This window comes from Bradysia coprophila (assembly GCF_014529535.1).
Source record: "Bradysia coprophila strain Holo2 chromosome X unlocalized genomic scaffold, BU_Bcop_v1 contig_20, whole genome shotgun sequence".
Lineage (NCBI taxonomy): Eukaryota > Metazoa > Arthropoda > Insecta > Diptera > Sciaridae > Bradysia > Bradysia coprophila.
The window spans coordinates 5,434,916-5,457,300 of NW_023503307.1; the positions used below are offsets into that span (position 1 = coordinate 5,434,916).

Sequence of the window (22,385 nt, forward strand, 5' to 3'; positions counted from 1 at the left end):
TATTTGAAACACTTAATTAAATCACGAAGCCGCTGTATATGTATTAAAGTCACTTGTTAACTTCATTTATAAATGAATCGTTTCATCAACCATTGCATGGTTTATAATTTTTCCGCAACAACACAGAATCAACCAAAAAAAGTGGTTTTTATTTACCACAAGATTGGTGTTTTCATGGCACAGCACATTGCATTGGTAAGGTAGGAGGTGGAGTCTTCTTCTTTTGTTGAAACAACCAAAAAAAAAATTGGCACCGCCCCGAAAGGCCAATGAAACACGCCTGAAAATCGACTTTCGAATGTAACGCTTTTATTAGCTTTTGATTTGCATGTTGTTGGAAGCTCTTACTTAAAAGCTGTGTTGTTACGGTTATGAACCTTTTTTTGCTGTAGAAGCACAAGGACCAGCAAAAGCACAGCAATAGGTTAATGTAATGGATAAAATAAAACTTTTTACATGAATGTTGGTTGGCAAAACTATCTGGAATTTATATTCTCAACCACACAATATGCTTGGAATCGGTGAAGAATTACTGAAGTTGTCGTGGTAACAAGGGTTACGGACATTTTCTATATTTAGGAGGATCAGGATTGCTCTTACTTAACTGAAGAAGTGTTATTCCTGCGGTATTTTGGATGCACCAAACTATCTCTGGACGTCTGGACTCATCATAACTACGAAATCAACTGAACCTGAATACTGGAGATCGTCAACTGAGAAATGCAGGTTTTATTAAACTGAAACATCCGGGAATTCTCCACTCAACAATGCTTGTAAAGCGTTCAATTGTGCAGCAACAGTGTTCGACCTTTAAGTTTTAAAATTGCCAGATCAGGTATTCGGCAACCTCATAGAATAACAAATGACTGTGATATAGTGGAAGCTAGAAAGCGAGATTTCGGTTATGTGTGAATTGAATTGCGAAGTGTGAATGAGGGAGGCTGAATTGATCTAATATTAATTATTTGACTGTATTGATTGACGATGACCCTGACCCTGACTTTAGGTCAAGGGAGTAAACGTAAAGTGAGTCGCTTCTCTTATGTATGTGGAACGACTGGAACAAACAAAACTCACAGTGTGCGGTCCCTTTACTATTATAGCTCGACCTAGTGTTCCCTGAACAATAAAATTGAAATTGTGGCCAATTTTCTGGAAAAAAACATTCTCGAATTTTTTAAAAACAATCCACAATCCAGAACTCTAGCGAAAAAAACAAATACTTTCTTGGACAGACTCAGGAATAAAAGGAATAAAATTTCTATGAACAAATATGGACTTTCGCGCGTAGGACTGGCATCCAACAAATAATGCATTGGCAACATGTGGTGAGGATAAAACATGCACACCTTGTGTGAAGACGCATATGTTCGGAAATGGCATACGGAATCTTAGGTTATGTTTGTCTGTGCTTTCGCATGTGAGACGTTAGTTCACCGGCCATAACGAATGTGTATCCACAAACAAAACATTGATGAGGTATGCAAATTAAAATATCGAAATATTGAAGTTCAACGATGACTTATAATTGATGATTAAATTTGCTTCAATGGATCGGCCAAATGGAACTTAAATCTAGGAGTTTTGGTAATTTCATGAAGCGATTTGGTAGATATTATGTACCTAAAGTTGACTCTAGTTTCTTTTAACGTCAATTGCCAAACGGAGGCACTTATTTTCAACAATCTTAATTTTTCTAATTAAATATTACGGCAGTACTGGGCTCAGTATGGTCAAATATACCTTCACTTCAACTAGCTGAGAAATCCAATTATTAACCCTCATGATAGGGTAGAGTCTATGCAGCCCGGAATACGCTTTCAGTAGCATGATTTTAATATGCTCATTATGCTTCAAATTCGTTCACGGTAACCGAGATACCGGACACTTTCCTTGTATTCGATTTTCTCATCATTCTTTACTAGGTAGGTTATTATTGCTTCAGACTTTCCCGCATTGACTTTGATTTTCCACTTTTGGTAATTGCTTTGGAGTTTGTAGAGGTGGCGTTGGACATTAGATTTAGCTCTACTCGGCGACAGTCTAGTCGATAAAGGGTTCGTATCGTCAGCAAAGCCGTTGTTTCGATTTTGCTTCTATCAAGAGAATTGAAGCACATGGTTCCAAAGGAAAAAAGTTATAGAATGCGGTGACAAAGACGACCCATTGATGATAAACTGATCAAATTTTATTGATCCTCAGCTGTATCTCACGATGTACAGTTTTTGGAGATTTGGAGAGTAGATATGGTCGTTCATAAAGTAGATCAAGTTAAAATCGACTATCGACGTTTTTCACATTTCATTCAAAATTTATGATACACAATTTTGTATGGACTGTTAAGCAAGGCTGCTACATCGAAGCCGGATATACTTTATGAATGACCAATATGACTTTCGTACTAGGTAAACGTTCCGCTCGAGGTATAGGCTCATACTGCAAATATCACAGAAATTTGGTACGAACTCAGCTGGTTTGCATGTCCTTCGCAATGTCACAAACCGCACAAATAACAAACGCCCATATTGTATCCGTCATTTCATTTATTAAATAGTTTTTTTGGTACAGTCAGTCAACACACGCACATCCACACTACTTATGAAATATTAAGTTTAATACGCGTTAGAGTCTAAGCACTGAGCAGCTAAAGTGTTCGCCAAAAAAATTGTAAATTAAAAACCAATGACTATGCTCAGGTAAGACAATAACTGGACAACAATAGAAAAGGAAGACTGTCGACAACAGCAGAATGTTATGGTTTCGATGATGGCTTTAAGACCCATCCTTCCCCCTTCGGTTCTGTGGAGCTCTGTTCATTCTGTGGCCGTGAACCGGTACGAATTAGTTGTAGTTGTCGTTTCAATTTGGCTTCAAACTGTTTTAAGTTGTCCTACAAAACGTTCACAAACCAAAAGTTCACGAATTATTGTTCAATATTGTGGTGCGTCGAGTAAACTAACCCGCTCTTCCAGCCTTCTCGAGAATTCTAAACGTTCCTGGCGCTGATCCTCAGGCATCGCATCCAGCAATTGATTTTTACTCCAAGTGACGTAAACGATTTCCGAGTGTATCTGAAATGATGAAAGGAAAACTTGATGAGGAACGAACATCCCAATTTCCAGTTGACAGATCAAACCCTTAAATATTCTTTTGCCAGTTCATTGTGTTCTTTGAAAATCTTTTGCGATGCAGAATTGTTTGGATCTGGAGTAGTGGGTCTTAAATGCGGCTCCAGTAATAAATGTATGGACTCCAGGTCTATAGACACATCACTGTCCGACGGATTCTCGTTTGAGGTAGATGATTCTGGTGTGGGTGCTGTCGATCTATTTTCCGTAACTGTTAGCCTCTTATTTCCTTGACTATTTGCTGTTGAAAAAAAGAACGAAAATTTTATTTTATAGACATCATCGACAGACAGAGTTAATTAGTTTCTATGCTCTACATTCAACAGTTGCATGTAAGTGCCTGTTGGCCTGTTCATTAGGTGTCATTAAAGCCACCCAGACAACTACAAAAAAATTTCGCTTGTTTAAAAATTCAACAGTTGAACTTAGTGAACTTAGGTTGGCTCGGTTGGCTAGAGACGGATCGAATAACAGGCAGTTTGGGTCCGAACCGGGTGTTAAAACGAGCAACTTTTATCCTTAACAACTACCTAAAGAGTTGTAGTAGTGAAAAATTCAAAATATTCTGGACGTCTCTGGACCAGGCAAGAAAAGCGAAAAAATGCATTTCAATAATTTGGGTAACATCTGAAACGACTAACAGGGATACTTCCAGGACACTGCAAACTCAACAAGCACTTGTACCCTATAGGAATAACAAGCTTTCCTTTATGTCAGGTATTGGACGCCTAACACTTTCTATGTGCATGCTTGACCTGCATTATGGCCAGAGCCAGATATCTAGGCGAGAACATAATACTGTCCAATGTTGTAAAGTATTTTAAAGAGTATCCATTCCAATAACATTCCTCAATCAGGCACAGTGTGATTCAGTCTGATTCAAGTGGCCACGCACAATAGACCCAACGAATGTTCTTGCTATTTTCTTATTCGATAAGATTTTCTCCTCTTTAATTTATTACACTTTTATGTGTTGCTGGTTTTGCTGACGTGTGACTGACTAAATTCATTTGACTTATCAGTCTTTCCATTGGTTAATCTTTGCACAAAATCGTGTGCAATGCGTCAGGATCTGCACACAATTTAAAAAAAAAACCTGTCAAGACAACATCAGATCATTTACATTTAACCAACAAGAGCGTAGCATATCTCAACATTGTTCTCTCTCTCTATCTTTTTGGAAACAACCCACAATGACAACTTCCGTTCTAAACACTTAACACAAAGTATATCGTCAAATTTGAAGGCTGACAACTATTTCGAAATTGCAATAAATCTCCAGGCAGATTTGTGTATTTGTTCGAAGCATTAAAATTAACACACATTTTGTATAAATGTACTAACTGTAAACAATCCAGCAACTACGTAATCCGCAATCCGTTTCGATTCGAGTGTTCGACATATATGTGGCTGTACTTTCACACATAATGGCAATTTTATTAGAAAACTACACCACAAAATACAACTGGCTGAACGTTGTAAATTCGAGGAGTGTGCTGACAATTATACATAGGGACTCACGGAGAATTGGAAACGTGTTCCATTCGAATTGCACCGTCGAATAAACCGACCATGGAAGGTAGGTTTATTCGACGTTACGTTACATTCAATGGAAAATGGATTTTTCGTTATTTTTCAGTTGATTATTGATTAACAACCATCTAATAGGCTAATCAATGATTGAAAATGAAAAAAAAAATCAATTTTCCATCATCTGAATTGCACCGTCGAATAAACCGACCATGGAAGGAAGGTCTACTCGGCGTTACGTTACATTCAATGGAAAATGGATGTTTCGTTATTTTTCAGACAATAATTACTTATGATGAACAGTATATCACAGAAAACAATATCTTCTGATCACAGGAAAAATCTTCTTTTTTTAATTTTTTTTTTACAAAAACAACAACAATGACAAATTGAACAATGCGACTGTAAAAACTGAAATGAAAAATCCTTTGTTTTCTCCGATCTCGGTTTTATAATTATTCGTCACCCGTATGTGCTAGCTCGAATGAAATTCCTTGACTGTATAGTTTAGTTGTGCTTGTGCACATAAGTGTTTGTTTATAATGGAAAAACTCTAGCTCGATGAATCGAACGGCGCGTCGAAACGTTTAAATTTTCCTAGTCATTATCATTCATTTTCTAAATTAGTTCGTTTATTTTCGGTCTGATGTGTTTATTTTTGCTACAACACAATTTTGTACTTTGAGAAATTTTGTTTTAAAACGAAAACGGTTTCTATAGATGAAGTTTAAAATTGTTGCTTTATCGTTTATACGTGTAATAATTGTGTGTATTCGGTAAGATAGTTTAATAGCGCACTAATTATAGGACCATCAAACATTCATTGAACTTTCTGCGCAGGGTTTTCCTTTTCTCTCTCTCTAATTTTTTTTTGCTTTCAATTAAAATTACACAAAATTGACTGTTATAAAAAAATCACACAATGTCGCCCCTGACCTAATTATTTGCGAACAAATTCGTCATCTATCAAGCATTTCGCTAGCTGTATGTTATATATTTATACATAGTGAAACATCTGCATTTTGGCTATACATATCGATATGTGACAATAGGTTGGAAAAAATCTCATTTTGACTTGGTCGTTAGAAAAAGACACGTACGCTCGCTTTACCACTCACTGATTGTAATTCGTTGTATTCTACTTGAATTTGGTCAAGTATAGGCTGGATGGGTCGAGTTTACACATAATGTTCAAATATTACTTTCTATCTTCACTAACTCCACTGATAAGTTTTTGTCGAAGGCGTTGTCCTAACAACTTTTGCAGCAGGAACGATAACTGAAACCGAATTGGGCTGCACCTCACTTAAGCCTGTAGTGAAAGAACCTGATCAAACCAGAATCTAAAATTTTCTCTTCAAAATTTGGTAAGTTCAGATCTGACCTGAACTCATTAAGCCCGAACCTGAAGTAATCTTAATATTCTCCCAAATTTTCACGAATTTACTTAAGTTTTCGAAAATTTTCAGGTGATTTGGGAAGACTTCAAGAAATCTGTGGAATTTTTTTAGAAAATTTAGTCAAATGTTTTCTTTAAAATAATCCCTGCATACATCTGGAATAGAAAACTGCAAACTGTTAGCGCTTCGAACGACTCATAAAATTGTGTTATTATTCTTGGAATTGATCAAAACAAAGAATGCCAGCGACAGTTCGAAACTTTACGTCATAAATTCAGACGAATCAAATCGAAAGTTAGGATTAGAAACTCTGACTTCATGAGGAGACAAGCCTATTTTTGATAACAAAATGTCTTCAAAGTATTTTAATAGTAGAAAGGGTTAGTTGCTCTCCCGAATTCGGGGCCACTGACCGGTACACAAGATAAAGAATTTACATTTCGCTGTTGATAATCTTTTCGATAAAAATTCGTTAATTTTCTTATCATTTACTTGAATTAAGCTAGACACACACCCGCTCCATGTTCCGGGTGCCGTACGCATATTCTATCCCATCGAATATTATAGCACAAAGATGAACCGAAAACACCACAAAATTTCCGACATTAACTTTTTAATTCCACCAACTAAACCCATCTAACTTTAAACATTCTGTATAGCACATACGATAATTATGAGTCACCCAATCTTCATCTCATGTAAATCTTATATTTTGTGAACTTGTGTTTCTTCGGCCGTTCATTTTTTTTATCTTCATTCGTTCTTAATACGTTCTGCTCAGTCAATTTTGTATTAAGTAAATAAACGTAGAACGATGTTCATGTTTAAGATAAATCAGATAACCAGTGATGTACATGTGAAATAGTACGATGCGTGTGTCAGTTGCGAAAACAGACCCAATTTTTAAAGAAAAGTAATTGCTGAATTACAAGCCGAAGAAAATTTTTGTAATCAAAATAAAAATGATATTTCTCTAAGTGTCCTGTCCTTACTGTTATTTTAGCTTGAAATCGTAGAACATTTTGTTTTAAAAGTTCGAAAGATTTAGTCTCCTGCTCTCAAAAGACAGTAGAACACGTAGCCTGTTTGGAACTTTTGGGTCTCTCATGTTTACTCGGGGGAGACTAATCTACAAAAGGATTTCACTATTGCTTGATTTGATTCAATTGTACAATGTGTTATAGAGAACTAAGGAACTTAACTGAAATGTTGTTACGGTAGAAGATGGTGAGGAAATGGTCCATTTCTAGACTGATTATTTCCAAGACAGCACCGACAATACGAAAGGTTACCTCTTAAAGCAAAAATATCCTTTTTCTGTATTCGTGAAGTAAGCTCTCAGTTTTATGAGGGCAATAACTATAGCCGAACTGGCTCGAAAAAACCAATCGGGGGCCACATACAACTCATCTGTAAAAGGACCAAAAATCAATCACCTTCATACAAAAGGGTCTTCAGGAATCGCCCCAATTCACAGTATGGGCCAATACTAGTCTGCAATTGATTGGTTTCTTCCCTAGTCGTGTAAAGTTGTGCTATACACAAAAGAATTGCTGTAGTATAATGGTCAATTATTTTTATCATTTTTTTTGCTTTCAAAATAAGTTTTCAGCTTGAAATAAATTCAATGTTCACATTTCAGTTTAGAAACATCATCTCGGTTAACCGCGCTGACAACATGTTGTTCCTTCTGGTAAAATTTTTTTCTGGGAATTCGTCGAAAACATTTCGGTTATTCGTCGAATATCCAAGATTTTGCCAAATATTGTGTTTGATTTTTGAACTAGGATAACATCGATTTACATATCTGGTGCACAACAGGGGTGTAACTTAGAACATTTTTGATTTTTGTACCAGCCCCTGTTGAATGTCATTCGAAAACATCGACTCGTTTTTTTATTTTCTGAATGTTATAGTTTTCGGCAACAACGATTTTGTGTTATAATAACTTTTAATTGTCTTCGGCAATTGCCTTAAATCGATGGTATTTTACGACAATTTTTATGGTAAAGTAGTACACCCGTGAGTGATCTGGTGCCACTACTACCATGCCACCTTCGAGCACACAATTTTTTGGTATACCGGAGGAGCAGACTTTTCGTTTTTGTTAGGTTGAAATTCCATATTGAAACTGTGCAATACCGGTAATACCTTTCAGCTCATTACCGACAATACCACAACATGTACCGAAATGATTTCGAGCCGGCCGAAATTAAGGTCGCATGTGCTTTTTTAGTTCTCCAATTAAATTAATTAAAATCTGATTCTTTTTGTAAAAAAAAACTTTGGAACGAGCAGAACAATTCTTTTGATTTTGATTACCTTCTGCAAACCCAGTCAGTTAAATCAACAAACATTTTAAATGCAAATTTAACCGATTTCTGGGTTAAAATTGGAAATCAAAGATAAAATGAATTGTTCTGCTCGTTCCAAAGATTTTTTTACAAAAAGAATCAGATTTTAATTAATTTTATTGAAAAAGTTTATGCGTTTATTATCCCGTGGACCAGCTGGTAATCGGTCCAATGGACACCACAAGTAACAATAGTTGAAAAATGATTTAATATTATATAGTCAAATTACCAGTCATCACTCAAGCAAATCTCCCCCAAAAATTGACAGGACTAAACAACGATCGAACAGCGGAAAATTTCAGAAACAATTCATAACAACAATTCAAAACACTTGTTGCACACTCGAATATACGAAATCAATTCAATAAAAAAAAACCGAATTTTTATCAATATTTTTTATGGTTCGAGAAAAAAAAATCTTTTTCAAATCCGAACGATATAAATTATGCAACCGAGCTGTGTGTATCAGAAATGTCAGTACAAAAATGCAGAATGCATTTGAAAATGAAAGCAAAATCTGTTCGTCTTGTATGTATAATCCAATCGTGTAAACCGTTAAAATTATACTAAAAACGCTGGCGAATCTGTTTTCTTTTTTTTTCCTTCTCTCTACAGTATATACAACTCACATCGGTAGCTCAGAAGCCAATATGAGTCATTGCGGTTGTAAAACTAAAAAAGAAAATTATTGCCGTTGCATTGCGCTGTGGGAAATCTTTTATTGCAACAGTTAAAATAGAGTTCATTCCGTTTATTAAAGTAGCGGTAGCGGTTCTTATGGAAACGATGAGGGTGTGTGCCGGTGCATGTTCCTGTGAATTACGCTTCACGCTAATGCTTTACGAGGAATTGCAACTATTGGTTCGTTAGGGGCCGTACACAAATGACGGCACATCATAAAGGAAGAGGTAATGTATAGGAAAATAAGCATAAAAATTAAGAAAAAAATCAGAATTTTGTCGAAATTCTGTCTGAATTATTCAGAATTTTTCCGAATTTTCAGAATTAAAATTTCCAATAATGAGCCCTTCTGGGGAGTTGCGTGACGTCATTTATGTACGGTCCTTTATCAGTCCTCCAGCATAGGTTATTACCCCAACCTTCAATTAGCAATAATTTGAGATATCAAATTTTATTGAGCTACCACTACTTTTATCTTAATTGTTTAATTTTGAATTAATTAAGCAAAAAGTACATTGCAGCGCAACTGATTGTGCTGCAGCCTGTAATTGTGCTATAAAAATGTCGTCGGTATAGCTAAATATTTTTTGTTTATGTTATAAAACCCACAACAAAACAAACGAAAGCTTCATCACATTGAAAGCGTTTTGTTCTTCGTTCTTTCAAATATATTTTCCTATAAAGAGCTGAACGACGAGTGGATTTTGTGTTCATCGTTCTTTAAAGCGTTCAATAAAATAATTTTGATTTTTTTTTATGTAACGTCGATATTTAAACTCAACATACCACAAAATAAGATAACATCTGAGTCAACACTTATCAAATTCTTTAAAATTGCCCATCAAAACAGAGTTCCCAAATGATGATTCACTGCTTTTGTGAGAAATTTAATTTTCTTGGCACATATGCTATGCGAGTTGGCACTCTTTTCATTTAAAAGAAAAAAAATTATTTATACGCGGGCATAAAATGTTACATGAAATGAAATCAAATCAACAATTGAAAGTAGAAAAGTCATGTGGCTAGGTCAACTATCAGGTGTTCTCAAAAGTTTTGTTATATACAAAAGTGTCGTGTGTACATTAAGTGTCGTGTACTTTGTTCATTTATAATTGTTTTGCAAAATGCCGTGTGTATGACAACAAAACGAAATTTCTTTTCGGATTGGCTTCATTCAATTGATATAAAATCTGACGCTCAGTTTTCCAACCGATTGTTTATACCTTGTGGTGGAGTGGAATTTTTTCTTGGTAAAATTATTGGTAAATTAAAATCTACTTTGAAATCGACCAGGAGTTTCGCAAGAGTTTCTAAATTGGACTTATTGAACAAGACCGTTATTCTAAATGTGAAGTTGAAATGCGCAATTTAACTGCAATAAATTTATTGACATTTGACGTAATTACAGGCCCCATGATATATGCAAACTAGCATAAATATAGACATTACAATCAACCTGAGAGAAAAATTATTGAAAATTGCATAACTTACGGCAATTCTGTCTTGCTTTCCTTTTTTCGATCTCCTGTTTTAGAAGTGAGCAAATCGTTTTTTTTTACTAAATTGTTCTGATCAACGCATTTCCAGCATGAGTGGTACTCTAAATAGGGTACTGAAACTTGACAGTGTGTCACACAACTGTACAAAACTGTAAAAATATCCCGATTAAATAAACCTGAATCCAGTTTTTCCACAGTCTCAGAACATTTGCTCCATTTCCGTAGGGTGCAGCGATTTAAGAGGCGAGGCGCAAAACTCACAGTTGGTGTGGGAAAATCGTTGTAAAATAATTTTTTTAATAGAAACAACCCTTTGCCAACCTCGCCAAAAACCTAGTGGCTGCTAAAATACAATAGTTCAAAGAACAATAAAATCTGAAAAATGTCTATTCTTCTCCAATCTTGCTTCGTGCCAATATCTTCAATTAGTTTTCGTCAGAGAAAACCTTTAATTAAATTAAAATTGTCCCTATCCGGCCCTTCCATTGATAACGGCCAATCAGCGTCATTTCAAACTACTAAAACTAACCATAGAGGGATCACACTATATGTACAATCATCATTTCAACAATAATATGCTACTGATAGCTGTCTTGGCTGCATTTTTGTTTAAATTTAGGGCTGAGTTGAAGCAGTACTACTCTATTGACAGCAACACTTTGGAGGAAGTTTCGTGCTTTGTTTTATCCGACAAATTGGTAGATTGAGACAACTTAATATCCGCATTTTCAAATCAAATAATCTAGACATATCTTTATTGTCGTAGGTAGGTTCTAAAGATAACACTTATTTACTTCAATAAATACTTGGTAACAATAAATTGCCGCTTCGCAAAACTCTTACATACGACTATGTCATCTCTTATCAACAGAGACTACCCAAACAATCGATAAACTCGGATTAATGTAATCTAATATCGCAAAATGTACGTTTAATCTCGTCGAGTACAAATCAATTTGTTAAAAATGTTACGAAATGAAAAAAGAGCTGTCCATAAGTGTCATGCAACGGATGGGTGAGGATCATTTAAAGTAGACGAAAATGCATTTGAAAAAGAAAACTTTCTATGTCAAAGAGAGATTTTCCATTGCACGTACTGCTATGGTCTCTGCCGAATTCAATGAATTATTTATTGATCCGTCATTTACCTTTACCAATATTGTCATTTAAATGCATTTTTGATTCCTGGTGAGGATTTGAGAATTCATACGATTGCTAAAACATTACGAATTCGAAAATTTTTGAATTCGATCACTTTATTTAATTTGAGTGTTTGTTTCGTGGGCCTAATCAAACCCAAATGTAATCAGTTTGAGAAAAAATGGCATTCCTCAAAGGAATAAAAAGCAAAAAAAAATTTTATTTGTTTCACGAACTAAGTCCTCTTGCTAGAGTCAAATCGAAAACACCTCCCATTAACCATTTATTTGAATTTTAATTAAAATTTCGTAATTCACCGAGTAATGAAGTCGAAACACTGCTGCTACGAGATTTCATTGGAGAGTAGCAACAAAAGTTTGAATTTTAGCGTTGTAAATTCCTTCATTTTTAACTTTTATATAGCGACTTCGCGTCCTTTTTGAATGGTGGATAACTAAAATACTAAAAGCCAGGACCCATTCTTGGCAAAAAAAAATCTAGAATTTTCATTAAATTTGTCTCAAAATGTTCGTGAAAATCGAGAATAATTTTACGAAAATTCGAAACTTTTGACAGAATTTTAGACACATGAAAGGAAAGTGTAAGAAACGAGCGTCGATTCAAAAGTGACAGATGTTTACCACAATTAACTATCTGAGAGCGAACAAACGTTCCAAACGGCTTTCAGTCAATTTTTACACCGTTGTTGCGGTGTAAACGGTGAGTAAACGGAATGAAGTGCGGATTAAGAGTGGTCACGCACCTACACCGTTTAGCTCTCCGTTTACTTGAAAGTTCGTTGAAGTCAAGTAAACGCTTAAAGTTTTAAGTTTCAGGCTAGAATCGCAGTGACCTCCGTTTACGAAACTACGCTCAACCAAATTAAATTTTTATATTCGTTTACGTAATAGTTCTCTCCGATAAACCGTTCCTCTCTGAACGGTTGTGATTCTAGCTTCATGTTTCAATGTTTGCCTTCAGGAGGTAATTACAACATTATCAAATAAAAGCGAAAATATCGATATGTTAGGTTGCGGCTGAACAACCACAAATTTATTGTCACTACTGACCAGGATTAGTGAATTGAATTCTTAAAATGCCTGAAATTACCGAATTTTGATTTTTGTTAGTTCTAGTAAAATATCATCCCAACAATGTTAAGACAACGGAAAAAGTTTTTTTTTACAGAAAAGACGAAAAAGTGATAGAAACATTAGTGAATTCCCTTAAAGTAGTCCCTGATCGTCACTCATAGGATTTTTCTGCCCGCCCAAACTCATCAAAAAATTCGTTTAAACTTTTCACTGTTGTTAAGTTAAACTCGAATCATTGTAAAAATATGAGCCACCATGTCGGAAGAGAGATAGTCTGATAGCACCTTGTACAGATTTTTCGGGCCACCAACGTTTCAGCACATTTGACTCGCTGGTCATATAAACTACAAAAGTCTGCACCCGTCCAATCTTGGTTACTACCGAATGTTTTACGGCACATTACGATCGAACATTGAGGAATATCCTACGCACGAAATCAGTTGGCTTCAGTACTTACGCATATTTCCAATGAGATGCTGCAACTGTTCAGGATCCAATTCCCATGCATTATCATCAACTTCCAAGGAAAGAGGTTCCAGCATCGAGTTACTTTTGACTAGACCGTTCTGGTGGTAATTTTCTAATTTCAATGGTTCGGGTACAATTCGTTGTTCCGTGGTGTCTTCGTCAGTACTCGTCCATCGAGGCGAATTGGTTGAATTTTCCTTCGTGAACTGTCTTATCGAATTGTTAACTTCCTGACGCGACTTTGGTTGTGGTATTTCAGGCACTTGATTGGTATGATTTGTTGGTGTACGATCAGCTGACCGATTGCTGTCGTACAAACTTTGGCTCGAGTCTAAATCGTCTTCTTCATAATATTCGCTCTGGAAAATTTCGAAACCGATCAGTTACGTAAAACTACTGTGCATGAGTCACACATCATTACATCACTGTAGTCTGCGTATTCCAAAACCTGGTCGGCCCCAGGAAAGAAGCGACACAATTCGTTCATTTGATTGACGACGAATTCCATTGAGGGCCTAGCAGCAGGGCTCGGATCCCAGCAGGTAGTCATCAAGATTTCGATTGGCTTTGGACATCCTTCAATGAGTGGTGGACGTTGGCCTAAGCAACAGAAAAAACTTTTGTTGAGACATCACGGTGGTAGGCGAATATTTTCGTTCAAAAACCTTTGTGAACACTCCACATTATGCTAAATGTAAATTCGATATCTTTGAAGGGCTGTTCGCGTGACAACACTTCCCAAAGTATGATTCCCCAACTGAAAACATCACATTTTTCGGTGTACGTATACCCTTCGAATACTTCCGGTGCCATCCACGCAGCACTGCCTTTATTATTAGTCATCAGTGTTGCTTTGTCGGTAACGGTGCCAAAATCACATATCTTCAACATTCGTCCACCGTTAATAAGAAGTAAGTTTGGCGGTTTCAAATCGCGATGTATCAGCGGTTTCGGGCGCATTGCATGCAAGTAAGCTACACCTTCGGCACACTGTCTCGCCCAGCTCATTGCATGAGCGGCTGTATAATACGGTTTCGGATTGCAATGCAACACATTGTACAGTGAACCACCCTCGGCATATTCCATAACAAGACACACGTGCGGTCGTTTCGTACACGCTCCGAACAGCGCTACGATATTCGGATGCGCAACTCTGGATAGTTGACGTACCTGTAACGTTCGAATTGGAGTTTGTTAATTGGCTTTCGATTTCGAAATGATTTCGCGGAACACACTTCAATGGTAAATGCATTCCTTTCGGACTCCTGTTCAATGTATTTGACTGCGACATATTTTTCTCGCCAGACTGCTTTGTACACCGTTCCAAATGATCCTTTTCCGACGACCTGAAATTGAAAGATTGTTATTGACTAACCGGCAGTCATTGAATTAGTGACAGAGTGCATTGGCAGAGTAACCGATATGGAAAAATTGGTGGTGAAGTTTCTGCAATTTCCAGAAACAGAACGACTGTGTTCGAAGGGACAATGTTATAGTTAATGGGGACAAGATGTTTCAAGAAAGGTACAAGCTCAATGCAGGTGAAAGTATATGTGTGGTAAGTAATGAAAATAGTGTCCATTCAATGACATCAGTCTACGATAAAAAGCCGACATTGAATGGTCACTCTCTGTCCGAAGTATGTTGATAAGAACTTCTTCGAAGAAAACAAAACGTAGATAAACTACACGCTGCGAAACGAATTCAGGTGTATCCTTACCTCTAACTGTCTGATTTCATTAAAGTCAATTTCTTCGACAAATGGATGTGGAAGACTTGCAATTTCTTCATGCTGGTGTACACGTTCAGCCATGGATTATCTTGAAATCAAAATAATAATTCGAGTATATTGAATGGGACTAGTTGCACATTATATTATCATTATCGATAAAGCGGGGGAGATATGCACTTGTTTTTAATGGAAATGAGAAAAAACTTTTTCCGTATTGCGATGACACTAAACTCGACCGGATTGAACAGTTAAAGCCATTTAAATTAGAATAGAAAAAATCAAAATAAATCAGACTTTACAGTGAAATTTCACTACTTATTGAGCCTTTCATTTAACTTTTTTTTTATTATTCTGTTTCTCTATCTGTTTATGTCACATTAAATGTCATTGCATCACGTCAATTTCCGTTGTTTATTTCGGAATTGAACGAATTGAACGAAGGTTTAGATTGACGCGGGTTTCTTTGAATTCATTTAACCACAATGGTATTGTTTGCTACAAGAACCGCAATGGTTATTTAATATAATCGAGTGTAAAGCGTTTTTTCTCAATTTAGTGACGAAAAGTAGAAGTTTCGTTGGCTTCTTATAGTAGTTATTCTATTCAATACCCTTGAGGCACATTTATCACCAAGTTGCGTACATACAACGTTTTTCTCAAACAAGGCGACAACGGTGACGGCTGACTTTTTCAATGAAAGTAGAGAACAGGTATGGTCGATCGCCGAATTCGTCTTAAACGCACTCAAATTTTATGTCAAAGTAATATGAAAATGAGTGCGTTTAAGTACGAAAATCAAATTTTTATGTCCTCCTGGCGGACAATAGACCATACCTGTTTTACACTTTCATTGCACTTTTTGTCACAGAGTTTAAAGTACTGACTGAAAGTACTGAGGAATCTAATAGTTGTTTTTCTAACCCATGCTGAAAAGCTTTTATAGAACGTTGAATTATGTTCGACAAGCGTAAAATATAAAGTTTCTTTGCCTCTCCATGGGTCCTATTAGGTCCTATAAGAATCCAAGACAAATGACGAAAAGTCCTAAGGTCCTAGAGACTTGAAAGTGAATTTTTTGGCCTGTTTAAGGAGTATTATTTGACCTATACAAATATTCAAATATTTTATCATTATATAGCAATCCCGAGCAAAGCCGAGGGTACCCCACAAGTGGTATTTTTCCCGAAAAAAATAATAAATATTTAACATCAATTTATTCGTGTTCTTTTTTGAGTGATGAGTGACCAATTTATTGTAAAAAGTTGATATCGAATATATAAATATTTGTCAGAAATCACGGCAGAGTAAAGTTTATTTTACTCTTCCGTGCACAAATACATTTTATTATTTGCCACAAATATATTTTGAAATAATTTGTCACTTATAATTACAGTCAGAGGCAGTGACAATATGAATTTATTTCAGCTGGTTTCATGCTAAAATGTCACTGCCTCTGACTGTAAAAACATTTGTGACAAATATTTGTATAAGTTTAATATTTCGCCCGTTTGACAGACGTAACACGGTTGGTTTGAAACGAGATTAAATAGGGAACGCCGACCACCAATAATTTTTTTTCATATTATTAATCAGTGATGGACAAGAACATCACACAGGAAAAAATCAAACCGATCGGCTGGGCCGTTTCTGAGAACCAGCAGCAATTTTAGAAGAAATCAGAATTCCCGCATAAGCCCAATAGTGACACCTACACCAAAATCAGTCATATTTGACTTCTTCGACACTCACCTGTTGTCTATTACCACGAAAAAATCATTCAAGAACAAAGGACACGAAGTAGCTGTGTTACAATTTCGAAATTTAAGATTCGTTCGTAAATTTCGTCGTAGAGCGACTTCGCTACAAAAAATCTAACAAAAACGGTACGCGTCGCGACCGATGAGTATCATGCTTGGTATTGTTACAAAGCTTAAGCTTAGGGCTAAGCAACTGTACATATTTTGATTAAAAAAAGTACGTTGGAAGCGTTCCAGCAGTGTTCAAAGTTCGCCGATGGTAGCAAAAAAAGATGGTCGAAAATGGGCCATTATAGACAACATCTAAAAAATCAGTTACTAGTGGTGGATAGGGCTTGTAACCCTCTATCCATATCAACAATACGAAACTTCCACGGTTGCTTTCTTTCGAAGATATCGTCGATTGAAAATCGTGATTTTTCGACTACTTGGGGACTACAGCTGCCCAACCAGATGTTCCAAGGTGAATTTTTTTAAATAAAAAGTCTTAGAATTAGTCCTGCTACCGATCCCAATATAAGTCACAACTAACCGCTACTCTACAGGCCGTGGGCGACACAGCTGCTGGTTCTCAGAAACGGCCCAGTCGATCGGTTTGATTTTTTCCTGTGTGATGTTCTTGTCCATCACTGATTAATAATATGAAAAAAAATTATTGGTGGTCGGCGTTCCCTATTTAATCTCGTTTCAAACCAACCGTGGTAAGAGTAACAGAGAGAGACAGAGAGAGACAGAGAGATAGAGAGCATTTTGAGTATTTCGAACTAAATCCACTATATTTTGAAATAACTTGTCACAAATTTTTCGAATTGTCCATCTAGATTAATTTGTACAGTTTGAAGTGTTATACTTGAATATGAAGAGTTATACTAAATATCGCGCAATTCCTGCCAGATGGCATGGATCTTCAAAAAGCATAAGAATTTTGGGATTGTGTTAGTTGTGTAATCTCTAGACACACGGTGAGACATCTGTTGGCTTTGTTTACCTATTTTAAAAAGCTTATTTGGTGCCAGAAACTTTATTTGTAGATGTCACTCCATGTATTGCAGCATTCAATCTTCATGCTTGCGATAATGAAAGTCTGCTCATTTTCTCAACACTCAGGAAAAGGAGAACGTAAATTTTTTGAAAGACTGGTATTGTCGTCTAAATTAGTAAATTCCAAGTGGAATACCAAAGAAGAGAAAAATATAGGTGGGTTTTTATGATAATTCTGATTACCCAGTAAATTCATTCAGAGAATTTGGAAGATAAATATTTTTTTTTTATATTTAACACAACACATGACGGGCGGTTTTTTATACATTTTATATTATCGTTGTAAATATGAAAAGTCACGTTTTCAACAAACTTCTCACGAAAACTTGGCTCTTGAACTTTTCGTCGCTATAGTTATGTATTAGTTATGTATTTACATGGCTAACGGACGAAAAGATGAAAAGTAGATTTTTCGTGTGAGTTGTCTTGATCCGAGGCGAATCCGATTTTTACATGCTGAGGGGGACAATAAAACATAGTTTTTGAAAAGTACGGCTTTCAGGGCATGTAGCACGTAATAAAGGCAAGTTCACTGAAAAATATTTTCAATAGATGATAAAATTTCCAAATAATCGATATGATATTTTTTTTTTTTATAAACATTTTCGGCCTTTATTCATCAATCAATATCCTCGTTACAAAGATTTACATTAACTCAGACTATCGAGATTAATCCGGAGATTTTACAGCAATTTGATAATTTAGCATTCGTTAAGACGACTACTGCTTGATGCCCATACAAGGGATCATGAAAATTGGAATGCAGCTGAGGCAAAAGCGGCCAGCAAAATCCTCATATCATTTTTTTTAGATACCACTATACTCTACGTTCCTAAACAGGAAAAAAAGAAGAAAACAAAACAAAATTAAATTAGAAGAAAAGAAACACAATTCTAGGCTGCTAAGGGCCTAATTAAATCAAAAACTGATGTCGAACACTTTCGCTTGAAGCTCACGGTCTGTTTCGCGATCGTTTCGCTGATGGTATCGATATTGGACATAATATGTAATTCAGCCGTAGGAAACCTCATCGGAAGCCCATGGATGCACTTGAGTATTTTACTTTGAGTTAACTGTAGCTTTTTTACGTTCGAGGCCGCTGATACGCTCCAAACAGGTGACGCGTATGTGATCTTCGGCAGGATGATGGCTTTGTACAATTTCAACTTGTTGTAGGTCGACAACTTGGATTTCTTGCCTAGCAACGGGTAGATGGCTTTGAAACAGTTGATTGCTTTCGTTCGGCTGGCGTCGATGTGTGCACCAAAATTCAGTTTGTGGTCGATTGTCACACCTAAATATTTTACTTCGGTCTTCAGTTCGATGGTCGATCCATTGAATACCAATTGTTGTGTTGGGATTCGATTCTTCGATCGATTATATTTGAAAAGAATGGCCTGTGTCTTTTCGTTGTTCACCTTTATTCTCCATTTTTTGAAATAGTTGTCGGTTCGGGTGAGTGCAGTTGCCAGATGCTTGATCACTGTGTTTGAGTTTTTGGCTGACGAAATGATGGCTGTGTCGTCGGCGTAGAAACCTGCATCACAGTTTCGAGGAATTTTTAAGTCCGAGGTGAAAACGGCGTATAACAACGGCGAGATTACAGATCCTTGGGGTAAACCTGCTGGTATGTGTCTATGTGTGGATTGTTTACCATTCACGCACACAGTAAAACTTCGGTCTCTTAGAAATGAAGCAATTAGTTTGATCAAGAATAGCGGGGTTCCAATTTGGTGAAGCTTATATATGAGCCCGTCGTGCCAAACGGAGTCGAAAGCTTTCTCGATGTCCAGTAACACCATACCAGTTGATTTCCTTTTCGTTTTGTTGTCGTTGATGATGTTCACTAAGCGTTTGATTTGATGTACCGTGGCATGGCCTGAAGCCAAATTGTTTTGGGTTGATGGTAGAACTTTCGGTCACAAAACTACTCATTTTGGAGTAGATAAGTCTCTCAAAAACCTTTCCCAGTGAGCTAAGAAGGCTAATTGGTCTATAATTTGCAGCACATTTCGGGTCTTTCGTCATCTTTAGAATCGGAGTAACTTTTGCTATTTTGAAGTGCGCCGGAAAATAGCACAAATCGATGCATGCGTTGATGATCCCCGTCAGAAGATATTTAGCTGAGTCTGGCAGTCGTTTCAACAGAATGTTTGGTATACTGTCTAGGCCTGGTGCTTTTTTCACTTTGAGCTTCGAAATGATCCGGTTAACATCGGAAAAACTTACGTGGTGAGCTGGATTCTTCAGTGAAGCTGCTTCGATACCGTCTATTACACGGATGACTTTCGCTACACGAACATCAACAGGATGTTGATAGTTGACAGTCAATGAGTGGTTATTTACAAATTGATCGGCTAGCGTTTCGGCAATTTGTTCATCCGATGTATTTATTTGATCGCCGTTGTTGAGGACTTCAATTCTTTTCTTGCTCGTGTTCATCAATTTTTTCGTCAGGGACCATAATTTATTATCACCTGGTTTGATAGAAATGAGCGTATCGTTCCATTTCCTATTGAAATCTCGTCGGATCAATTTCTTAATTTCCTTATTCTGAGCGTTGACCAAAGATTTATAAATCGGTTTTAGATCGACATCATCAGATCGTTGCCATAGTCTTCTCGTGTCATTACGAAGTCTAATTAGGTTTATCGTGTCTGGTGAGATTTTCAATTTTCTCGTCTTTTTTGGCCGTACCATGGGAACCGCTTTGCTTCAGCGGAACGTATCAAGTTGATGAAATCCAGTATCAAGACATCAATTTCAGCTTTACTAGTTACAGGTGAAGTGATCTGCTTGAGCCCATTGTCGATGCAAATCTTATATCCTTCCCAGTCGGCTTTTTTGTAATTTGGTTTTGAATCCATCATTTCTTCATCGGGAATACCTTCGACGTGGAACACGACTGGATCATGATCGCTGGGAAGTTTTCCCTGCAGTGTGTACACTTGTGAGACGATAAATTGGCCGTTTGTTAATGCGAAGTCGATTGTCGACGGGGTAGTGCCACAATGCGGAAAATGTGTGTTTGTTTCAGGATGGTGAATTACAAAATTTGATGAATGAAGCATATTATACAAGGTCTTACCCGCTCTGTTGTTTGCTGAGCAATTCCAAGCCGTATGTTTCGCATTGAAATCCCCCAGGACGACGAAACTTCTGTTACCAGGTGTCATTTTGTTGATATCACTTTTAAAATTCTTGCTGTATTTCGGTACATACGCTGACGTAAAAATCACTGGTGTTTTATCTACGGTCACTTGAACCGATACGTTTTCTGCTAATTGTGTGTCGTAGTGTCGAGACGGTTTATGAGAGATACCGTTACGAACGGCGGAGAGCACTCCACCACCATGCGATGATCTATCATTTCTATACACATCATAATTCGAAAGTTGGAAGTCATGATTTGGTGACAAAAAAGTTTCCGATATAAAGGCCATGTCAATTTTATGCTCGTTCAGAAGACGGTCAATTTGTGCTATCACTGACTGTGTAGTGGCACCTTGGGCGTTCCACTGTAGTAATTTTAATCCATTTATTGGCTTAGACTGCATGACTGATGAGGTTGGCGATGACTTGGATCTGGTCCAATTTTGTTCGACAATTTCTGATTTGACCAATCGCGTTCGTGAATATTTTTAACAATTCTGCAGTTGAAAACAAGCTTTCGGATTCAGTAGAATGATCGCCATTTATCTCTGGGTCGTATTCGGTGTTATTGTTGCCATTCGATAAGACACTGCTAAAAGTGTGCGTCAGCGGAGGTGGAGCTGGTGCTTCAATGAAAACCTTTTTGTTTGCATGATTCCGGGTAGCATGAGTCGAGTTACTTCTAGTATTTTGCAGGCGAGCTGCAGCTTGCTTGCGAGAGTCTGTGTATGCTTTTCGACCAGGACAGTTTGGATCACTTGCTCTGTGATTCATCGGGCTGATATTGTTCTTTACGCAGTACGAGCACTTATACACTGGCGGTGAATCTTTATCCAGCTTTTTGAGCGGACAGGTTGACTGGTTATGATTACTACTGGCGCACAGGCTGCAAGCAGGTTTCATATGACAGTTTTGGGTTCCGTGACCATACAAGGAGCAGTTTTTGCATTGAGTTGGCCCTCTAACACCGGGTTTGTACTTGTTCCATTTAACAATCGTGTGGTACACAGCTTTTACTTTGCTTAAATCTTGCAGCGTCGTTTCGTTGTTATTCAAATGCAGCAAATAAAGTGCCTTATGAGGGTTCGGGCTACGGGTTGTCATAAGAAATATTTGAGTCGGATGAATATTTAGCCTGGCCAATTCTTCTTTAATTGTGCTTGTAGGCAGTTCTGGGAGCCCAGAAAGCACTACTTTTAAGGCCTTTTGGCCTTTCGTCGAGTGGGTAAAAAATTCGGTGTCGCTGGATTTGAGTGCAGTGCAGACTTTGTTGTAGTCATTGTCATTTTCCAGGAATATTTTGGTTCCGATCGAAATTATTTTCATGTTGTACTTATCAATGCCATTCGCGGCAAGTAAGTCTTTAATGTTCTTATTGATGCCAGTTACGATCACAGGAGGAGGCCGG

General features: G+C 37.0%; 1 protein-coding gene and 1 long non-coding RNA gene across 3 annotated transcripts; one reads left to right on the forward strand and one right to left on the reverse strand.

Annotated features, from left to right (window-relative positions):
- Window positions 1-2,525: 2,525 nt before the first annotated feature.
- Window positions 2,526-15,390, reverse strand: LOC119068547 (mitogen-activated protein kinase kinase kinase 7). Of its 2 annotated transcripts, none has more exons than XM_037172176.1 (9): window positions 15,326-15,390; window positions 15,015-15,114; window positions 14,530-14,640; window positions 13,960-14,464; window positions 13,716-13,894; window positions 13,284-13,653; window positions 3,137-3,369; window positions 2,961-3,071; window positions 2,526-2,890 (listed from the first exon to the last, which is right to left on the reverse strand). In XM_037172176.1, exons 2-9 carry the CDS (start codon window positions 15,105-15,107, stop codon window positions 2,753-2,755), a joined length of 1,740 nt encoding a protein of 579 aa, XP_037028071.1. In that variant the 5' UTR covers window positions 15,108-15,114; window positions 15,326-15,390; the 3' UTR covers window positions 2,526-2,752. The 2 variants fall into 2 exon arrangements, with proteins under 2 accessions (XP_037028071.1, XP_037028070.1); XM_037172175.1 differs by having other exon boundaries at window positions 15,204-15,390.
- LOC119068555 lies at window positions 11,352-17,121 on the forward strand. The gene is made up of 3 exons (XR_005086181.1): window positions 11,352-11,362; window positions 14,485-14,487; window positions 16,879-17,121. It is a non-coding gene; the product is annotated as an uncharacterized LOC119068555 (long non-coding RNA).
- The last annotated feature ends 5,264 nt before the right edge of the window (window positions 17,122-22,385 follow it).